The sequence below is a fragment of the Haematobia irritans genome, chromosome 2, assembly GCF_050003625.1.
Source record: "Haematobia irritans isolate KBUSLIRL chromosome 2, ASM5000362v1, whole genome shotgun sequence".
Lineage (NCBI taxonomy): Eukaryota > Metazoa > Arthropoda > Insecta > Diptera > Muscidae > Haematobia > Haematobia irritans.
The window spans coordinates 112,307,207-112,317,241 of record NC_134398.1 but is presented as its reverse complement, the minus strand read 5'-3'; the positions used below and the strand labels follow the sequence as shown (position 1 = coordinate 112,317,241).

The 10,035-nt window shown below is 33.8% G+C and overlaps 1 protein-coding gene across 1 annotated transcript; it reads left to right on the top strand.

Annotated features, from left to right (window-relative positions):
* Window positions 1-269: 269 nt before the first annotated feature.
* Window positions 270-4,474, top strand: LOC142225000 (uncharacterized). The gene is made up of 4 exons (XM_075294776.1): window positions 270-957; window positions 1,105-1,584; window positions 3,359-3,614; window positions 3,688-4,474. Exons 1-4 carry the CDS (start codon window positions 270-272, stop codon window positions 4,472-4,474), a joined length of 2,211 nt encoding a protein of 736 aa, XP_075150891.1.
* Window positions 4,475-10,035: the final 5,561 nt, after the last annotated feature.

The window sequence follows — 10,035 nt, the reverse complement described above, 5'->3', positions numbered from 1 at the left end:
GAGGCTCCTATGAACAACCCTATGTTGATAAAAGAGCTGGTAGATAAGCTTTCTAGCCAGTACAAATTAAATTGGGCTATGTTTCCTAAAAGTGATGAAACTCCAATTTTAAAAACATTTAGTGATTGGATTTTTCAAATTGCAGATGCCGCTAGCACAGTGGTGTCAACTGTCCCAATGTTACTCATCCGATTAACACTCATACACAAGAAAGTCCTCAAAGAAATACAAATTGTCTATATTGTGAAAAAGGTTAACATAAAATTTCAATGTGCAACCAGTTCAAGGAATTGAATTTGGACGATAAGCGGAAGTTTATGAAAGAAAATAAATTATGCCGTCAATGTTTAAATAAGCATAAAAGAAAGTGTTTTATGAACACCGAATACGGAATTGATGGTTGTCATGCAAAGCATCATCGTTTGCTTCAAAAAAATTTCAACGTTGAGGCAGCATCGTCTTCGAGACAACAACACGAAAATATAAGTAGTGGATCAATAAACTCACATTCTTGTAAAAATGATCAACAGGCCTTGTTTAGAATTATGCCTATACGGCTTCAAAGGCAAGGTGGTTACATCGATACATTCGCCTTCCTCGATGAAGGTTCGTCAGTTACTCTAATTGAACAGGACATATTCGACTCGCTCGATGCAAATGGTGTCAACAAACCACTTTGCCTAAAATGGACTGGCAACACTTCGCGTGTAGACGAATCTTCAGTTCAAGCATCTATAAACATTTTGAACCCAGAAAATGGATCAAAATATATGCTTAATGGTGTCCATACAGTGGAAAATTTAGATCCTCCGACGCAATCGCTTGATATGGACGATTTGATTGCGAAATATCCCGATCTAGCAGGAGTGCATATCAAATCGTATAAAAGGTTTAAACCAACAATATTGATAGGTGCAGACAACTGGAAAATTGCAGTTCCGCTGAAAATAAGAGAAGGTTTGTGGAATCAAGCAATAGCGACAAAAACAAGATTAGGATGTACAATCCAAGGCCTTCATGGTAACGGGCAATAGACAACTTGGTTAAACATACACACCTGCGAATGTGAAAATAATTATAATGAACTACATAAACTGGTCAAAGAACAATTTAATTTAGAAGAACCTGCTAGTAAGTCGTTAGTGTCAACTGAAGATTCAAAATCCATCGAGACGCTGAGGACTACGTGTCGAAAAGTGGACGGCCATTATGAGGTGGGTTTGTTGTGGAAAAATCATGTGAGTAAACTGGTGGAAAGTTATGATAATGTATATAAGCGCTTCATGTGTTTGAACAAAAAGTTTTCAAAAGATCCAAATTTGAAAATTGTGCTACAAAGTCAAATTGATACTTTACTTGCAAAAGGCTACGCAAAGAAACTGAATGCTGAGGATATAAATAAATCGACTGAACGAGTGTGGTACTTACCAATATTTTTAATTAAAAACCCAAACAAGCCGGGAAAAATAAGAATGGTCTGGGATGCCGCTGCCAAAAGTAATGGCGGTTGTTTCAATGACTATATGCACAGCGGACCTGATCTATTAAAACCCCTTGTAAATGTGTTGCTAAATTTCCGAGTGGGTAAAGTTGCAGTTTGCGGAGATATAGAAGAAATGTTTCACCAAATAAAAGTTAGAGAAAGCGACATGCACACTAGATAGTGTCACGGCCTAAAGGAAAAAAAAAAGTTGATGCGGTCACCCCCCAGTTTTGTAGCATATTCGAAGACAATTTCAGAACACCAAAACTTTTTTTCCGTGCACCCTACGACCCCCCGAAATACAATTTATTGTGCTATGTCGTCATTTGAAGTCCGATCGAAAAGAAACGCATATCGTTGTTCGTGGTTGATCAGGGGCTATATTTCGTGCATTGGTCATTTTTGACTCCAACGTCAAATTTGATTTTTAATTTTTTTATTTCGCTTCGTATACCCCTATGGCGCCCATTTCTAATAACCATTATACAGATCTTAACAAAATATGAAACTTTTGCTTTTGAAGTATTTAATTATATTCATAAACAAAAAAGTTACAGAGATTTTAAAAAGTCAATAGGTCACCCTACACAACACTAAATAGTTTTTGCTGTGTTGTCATGATGTCCGATCGAAACCACATGCACATCGTTATTCATATCTACGAAATTGATTTATAAGGCATTTAGAACACAAAACCTGTAAATTTCTAACGGTGCCTTTGTATACATACTCGTTGTTTGCACTACGGCATTTTCTGCGTTATGCAAAGTACATGTGTTTTTGCTAGAATAATTTGAGAGCCTACTGTTTTCATCACGTTTATTTATAAGGTTTAAGGTTTTATAAGTTGGAATTTTCGTAATTTTCCACAATTCTGTTACCACGTTTATTGCAACTTTTATATAACATGTAAGCTTTTTATTTTTTTTTAACACTTGCGGTGCCTGCTTTCTTTAAATATAAAAGGAATTCAATAACTTGATGATTTGTTGGTAATTTAATTTTGTCGATATCCCGAGCTTCGAATTTCATTTTGTTTTCACTTTTTTCAAATACTATCAACATCCTTCTCTCACAAAAATATGGACAGACTTAAAAAATCATGTAGCGAAAGTGATTGTTAGAATTTTAAAACAGTAGGCTCTCAAGTTGTTCTAGCAAAAACACATGCACTTTGCATAACGCAGAAAATGCCGTAGTGCAAACAACGAGTATGTATACAAAGGTACCGTTAGAAATTTACAGATAAACAGGTTTTGTGTTCTAAATGCCTTATAAATCAATTTCGTAGATATGAATAACGATGTGCATGTGGTTTCGATCGGACATCATGACAACACAGCAAAAACTATTTAGTGTTGTGTAGGGTGACCTATTGACTTTTTAAAATCTCTGTAACTTTTTTGTTTATGAATATAATTAAATACTTCAAAAGCAAAAGTTTCATATTTTGTTAAGATCTTTATAATGGTTGTAAGAAATGGGCATCATAGTGGTATACGAAGCGAAATAAAAAAAATTAAAAATCAAATTAGACGTTGGAGTCAAAAATGACCAATGCACGAAATATAGCCCCTGATCAACCACGAACAACGATATGCGTTTCTTTTCGATTGGACTTCAAATGACGACACAGCACAATAAATTGTATTTCGGGGGGTCATAGGGTGCACGAAAGAAAAAAAGTTTTGGTGTTCTGAAATTGTCTTCGTGTATGCTACAAAACTGGGGGGTGACCGCATCAACTTTTTTTCGTGACCCTATCTAATGCACACTCAAGGATTCCTGTGGTGGGACAAAAATTATCTTCCGGAGAAGCCGAGTGTTTATGTAATGTGTTCATTAACATTTGGAATTTCATGTCCCCATGCATAGCACATTACGTCCGAGATTTCAATGCTGATCAATTCAAGGACAAATATACCCGCGCGGTAACTGCCATTCAACACAACCACTATGTTGATGATTTTATTGACAGTGTAGACAGCGAAGAAGAAGCCATCGAATTAGCGTCACAAGTAAAATTGATTCACGCCGCTGCTGGATTTCACATTCGAAACTGGTCTTCGAATAATGACGCAGTCACCAACTACCTCGAAGAGATAACTTCTGCCAAAAAAAACGCCAAAAGGCCTCACAAATACTGAAAAGATGTTGGGTATGTTTTGGGACCCCAATAAAGATGTTTTTGTATACATTTTCAGATATGCCAGACTTCGGCGAGATATACTCACCACAGAAACAATTCCCACGAAGAGAGAACTGTTGCAAGCTCTGATGTCTATTTTCGATCCACTTGGCTTTATATCATGTTATACAACAACACTCAAAATTCTTCTTCAAGAAGTCTGGCGATCTGACATCAATTGGGATGACGAAATCCGCAACTGTTTATATATTAAATGGCAAAATTGGAAAGCTGCAATCGACCGTATATCAGCTGTTGAGATTCCAAGATGTTACTCCCAATATTTAAATGAAGCAACGGAAACAGAATTGCACACATTCGTTGATGCGGGTGAAGATGCCTACGCAGCCGTTTGCTACATCCGGGTCTTCAGTCAACACCAGTGTGATGTTGCCATAATTGCAGGCAAATCTAAGGTAGCTCCATTGAAACCAATGTCTATTCCCAGATTAGAGCTGCAAGCTGCTATTATTGGAGTGAGAATTGCCCAAAAAGTTCTCGAAATTAGCCGATTAAATTTCACATCGAAATACTTCTGGACAGACTCCAAAACAGTTTTACAGTGGCTTCGTATGGATCCCAAAAAGTTTCAACAATTTGTAATGCACCGTGTAGGTGAAATATTGGAAGTCACAAATGTAACACAATGGCGATGGGTACCATCAAAAATGAATCCTGCAGATCTTGCAACAAAATATCAGCATAATTGGGATGTTTCAATGTGGTTCACGGGACCCCCAATTTCTTCGCGAAAGCAAGTCAACTTGGCCAGAATGTGTGAAATTAGACGTGTGCGGCAATGAGGAAATTAGACATCATTTTCTTCATATTCAGCTGCTACTTAAAATGTCGAATATTTTTCCAACTGGAGGAGACTGTATCGAGCTGTAGCTACGTTCATACTTTACGTAAAATATGAATATTTATATATATATATATATATATATATATATATATTATATATATATATATATATATATATATATATATATATATATATATAATATATATTATATATATATATATATATATATATATATATATATATATATATATATATATATATATATATATATATATATATATATATATATATATATATATATATATATATATATAAATATTCATATTTTACGTAAAGTATGAACGTAGCTACAGCTCGATACAGTCTCCTCCAGTTGGAAAAATATTCGACATTTTAAGTAGCAGCTGAATATGAAGAAAATATATATATATATATATATATATATATATATATATATATATATATATATATATATATATATATATATATATATATATAATATATATATATATATATATATAAACACCGCATGTCGTCTTGGTCTATCCACCTCAGGGGGCCTATATCTCGATCAATTTTTTGAAGAGTTTTAGAAGTTCTATCCACCAAAGAAAAAATCATCGAAATCGGTTCACAGTTGCGGATTTGACAGCTAAAAAAAAATTGATATTGAAGGTGACCAACTTTCTGCGCCTACAGGTCAGCCCGTAGACCCTCTAGGGACTAACACACTTGCAAACTTAGAGAAAAACACCTCAGCTTTCACCCAAAGAAAAAATATATCATTATCCGTTCAGAAGTTGCACAATTATTTCCACAAAAAAACGAGTTGGAACCACTGTGCGACGCTAATTAGAGCCCCTTCAAACTATCAGAAAAAGTGCATTTTAAGATAGTTGTAAAAGAATCATTGTGGTCAAGTAAAACACGATTGTTTAGATGTTTATTAATTTGATTAAACATTTATAAATTCTTATAAGTATAACATTTATACGACTATCACATCACATTTAACATAATGATGTTGAGTTACAAGTGGCAAGTTACATGTTGCGGTGACTATCAGCCAGTGTTTTTATTCTCGATGGAGGCAGCGTGTCTGGAAAAATATCTGAAAAACGATCACTTTATTCCACTTGAAAAATCGAAAATTATACACCAATATACCTTTCTCAATTTTAAGCGAAATATCTATGTTTCCAGCCCTTCATTTTCGTTTTTATTTAAATAAATTATAATAAGCTAGCTGCGCTTGGTGTCTCACAAAATAAAACATGGCCCTTGTAACAATAATGATGGCAAAATACTTTCATGTACATTTCGTACGTTTTGATATGTTTCACAGTTGGCGATTGTTGTAGTGTCACTTACGAGTCTGTGGTAGCGATGGGAATGAAATGGAACTTTGAAATGCTGGCAGGGATCTAATCATAATCCTCAAAATAATTTTCTAAGTATGATAGCAATTTGAAATTGCTTTTTAATTTAATTTAGTTCTTTTGTTTGCTTTTGTTAATAATATTGAATTAAATTAATCAATTTTTTGGCGCTGTAGATTAACATATTATTACTTAAAATATTTAAAGAATCCCGAAAATTTCGGTATCCCGAAAAAAATTCCGGGATCGCGGTATTCTACATTTTGAAATCCCGAATCCCGGGATTTATAAAAATCGATCCCGAATGACAGCCCTATGTAAGGCAAATGGCAGTTGAAATCTATATAAAAAGGTCTTTGGAAGTGTAATGTGCATGCGGTATAAAGAACAAAGCAAATACAGTCGAAGCTCTGTTTAACAAATATCCCATTTAGCGATAATCCAATTCTACGAACTTCCAAATTCTTTACATTGAGTATTCTAAATACCGAACGGTTGAACAAAATTTACGTTCGATTTAACGAAAACGCTTTTAACCTTAAGAAAATAAACAACAGAAAATCAGCAATATTTGACGATTATGAGAATGACTTAAGTCCTTCGGAAATGTCCACAACGTACGGCAGGGAGCCACCGTGGTGCAATGGTTAGCATGCCCGCCTTGCATACACAAGGTCGTGGGTTCGATTCCTGCTTCGACCGAACACCAAAAAGTTTTTCAGCGGTGGATTATCCCACCTCAGTAATGCTGGTGACATTTCTGAGGGTTTCAAAGCTTCTCTAAGTGGTTTCACTGCAATGTTGAACGCCGTTCGGACTCGGCTATAAAAGGAGGAGTCTCTTGTCATTGAGCTTAACATGGAATCGGGCAGCACTCAGTGATAAGAGAGATGTTCACCAATGTGGTATCACAATGGACTGAATAGTCTAAGTGAGCCTGATACATCGGGCTGCCACCTAACCTAACCTACGGCATTCCCAAGATATTTAGATTCCATCAAATGTTTGGAAACACATATTCAATGGCCGGGTAGCTAGGTAAAGTTAGGTTAGATAGAGTGGCAGCCCCGCTACGGGAAATGGATCTACCCCAAAACCGGTACTGGACTACTCCCTGGTGCGAATTAACCAGTCCCAGTTCTAGACGAAAGGTATAGAAGGTAGAAGGTACCGATCACTATTTCACGGGTTTGTGGCTCATTGCAAAGAACATGACCTAGGAGAACTTAGTAGGACTAGACAGGTCCTCATGAACCAGTCTGGGACAGACCCTTAGGAAACTGTATTATTTTGAGCATCCCATTTGCAAAACTTTTGGAATATGTTGACCCATAGGTAAATGTCTAGATCCAATAAGATTTTAAAATGCAGAGAGTATAGAAATCAGTAAATTATAATAAATTAAAAAAACTACGACAAACTGGAGCACTGGTACTACTTATTAATGAGTGCCATCCGATTCCTATTTAGCTCAATAACAAGCACACTCCTTCTTATAGTTGAAGAGAAACTATGAAATAAACAGGAATGTCGAGCATCATTACTGTGAGGGATAAACTACTGCTGAGAAACTTTTGTTGGTGCTCCGTCGAAACGGTAATCTAGCGTTAAGAGTACATCAATGCCGACAGGAGCAGCAGAGTAATGGTGTATGTAGAACGTTTTAGGAAGATCTTATTATGAACATTACCTATGTCTGGCACATTTTAAAACCGGGGACTGGAAACAAAGTAGGGAATTCGGCTAAGAAGTTGGAGCACACATCAATGCTAATATTGACATGGGTGAATGTAGACCCTCATGAGACAGCGAATCTTGTAACCTATTATCATTCTAACCTAACCTAGATATATCAAGTTCATCAGTTTTAAAGTGTCTCTGTAGTTTAATTTTGCCAAATACTTATGAATTTTTACTCATCTGGTAAAAACACAACGATTTTCAATAAAAGTTGACATTTAATATTCCCGTTCGATTTAACGAATTTTTCTAAATAACGAAAGGGCCTTTATTTCCATTCAGTTAAATTTTTGTGCGAAATAATAAAATGTACTTGTTTCAGTAAAAAAATCCTAAACTGAAAGCAGTTAGGAATAGTTCATTAACTAGAATAAGGCATGGCATTTTACTAATACTGTTTTCTTCGCTGGGTATAAGAATTTACTACTGTAAAAGAAAATTTTATTCACTGATAACAAAGCATTCGTAAAAATAAACTAAAACCAAGTTTCCTCAAATTTTGTAAGGTTTCTTATAAAATGATAATTCTGACTTCCTTTATTATAGAAAGCTTATCATACATACGAATAACACTAGACATACAAAATATTTTAGTTCATTCGTACTAAGAAGTATTCAATCCTTTCAAAACTTAAGGAAACACACTTGTTAGAATATAGGAAAATTTCCTACATTTCTTTTATCTACCTGTAAACGGTACCTGACATCGATGTAATCGATGTGTTTGCGCGTGGGTTGTTTTTTTAGTTGGAATCGCGTTGTTATGGTATACGGAGAGATTGTTAAAAATAATATTGTAAAATAATATAATAAAAAACAAATAAAATATATAAAAATATTTGTTATTTTAAATTAGTGAGAAAAATGTTCGTTTTTTGAAAATTGGTTTATAAAAAAAGAAGACACCAGCAGAATAACAACCCCTTCATTCGACTTCATTTTGGAATCTTCCATTATGAGGTAATATTCAGTGACGCTAACCTTTTGTGAAAAAATTGGTTTAGGATTTTTTTTTTGTTTATATTTGTAGGTATTGAAATTGTAAAAGGTGAACAATATTGCTAGGCAGCAACTTATTCAAAGTGAAAGGTACTATAAGAAGATAAATAATGTGTTTGAATATTTCAAGGCCGTCGATGCTGTTGAGTCTAAATAAATATATTTAATATATTAATAAAACATGTCTTTTATTGAAGAAAAAATTGCTTATATAAATACATAAAATTGTATTTAAAAACGAAGGTAAGCAGTTCTAAATTTGAAGTAAAAAGTTTACCACAAATATGTAAGATTTGTCCAAATGTCATTCCATATATGAATTCAATTCAGTTAAATTTTTTCATTCTGTAGTACACACAAAAAAATAATACATTTATTTTATGAATAGTGTTCTTAAAATTTTTTCAAACACTGAATTCATAAATTGTATGAAAACGATTCATAATTTTAAAAAATACTGGTTTTGAATGAGTACAAATGAATACATAATTTTAATGAATTTTTTTTTTATTATAAATGAAGTGTACATACTTTTCGATACTGAAAAAATATGTACTTTTACATAATAGTCATTAAAACGTCATACATTAAATGTAACTTTTCCTTTTTTCTTTTGCATTTCATTTGCCCTAATTGCATACATAATAGGCCCATTTATTACAAAAATCCGTTAAAGCCCAGCAAGCAAGAAAACATAATTTTTTATTATTTTAATTTAGTTATAAACATGAGCAATTGAAGCGTGGTTAAAGTTGCTTTATTTCATCAACCTTTCCAGTAATAAATAATTTTCCGATCACGACGGCGAATCAAACTGGACTGAACAAACCAAACACAATAAAGACACGTGTTAACTTATAAAACGCTGTTTGTCTTTTTTGTTTTGTATTGTATGCTTGTATTGTTTGTATGGTATGCTTGTATTGTATACCTATGAGAGTAACACTATATTGTGGCTCTCTCACGCTAAGAGAAAACCAGTATTTTGGATATATTATGTAAAGTTTCATGAATTGTATGAAAGAGTCCATGCACATTATTAAAAAGATAATAATTTATAATAACAAATATTTACGCAAAAATAAATTACGTAAACGTACATCTATTTTATGAAAGAGTCCATAAATTATTAAAAATGTACCAATTTATGTACAAAGTCATATTTTATTTTTTTGTGTGTATAGTGGTACATAAATATAGGAAAATGTTAATTAATATATGGAATGCATTCTACCTAATTTCTACGAAAATCACATCGTTCAAACAAAAAAAAATGTCTTTGGCGCTATACGAAGTTCAAATTTCTTCACAATGAGTTCATTTTAACTTAAAGAAGGGGTCACTTTTTTCTGGGTGCATAAATCGGCAATATTAGCAACCCTGTGCCGTCGCCATATATAGTTCTGTTTCCATATTCTTGCGCTCTCGCTCTCTCTCTCTC

Bases quoted from the DNA above. Each gene is read 5' to 3' on its own strand.
- LOC142225000 (XM_075294776.1), top strand. From the start codon at position 270: ATGTGCAACCAGTTCAAGGAATTGAATTTGGACGATAAGCGGAAGTTT. The intron at 958-1,104 runs GTTTGTGGAATC...AACTGGTCAAAG, and splicing joins TCCGCTGAAAATAAGAGAAG to AACAATTTAATTTAGAAGAA. The intron at 3,615-3,687 runs GCCTCACAAATA...ATACATTTTCAG, and splicing joins GCCAAAAAAAACGCCAAAAG to ATATGCCAGACTTCGGCGAG.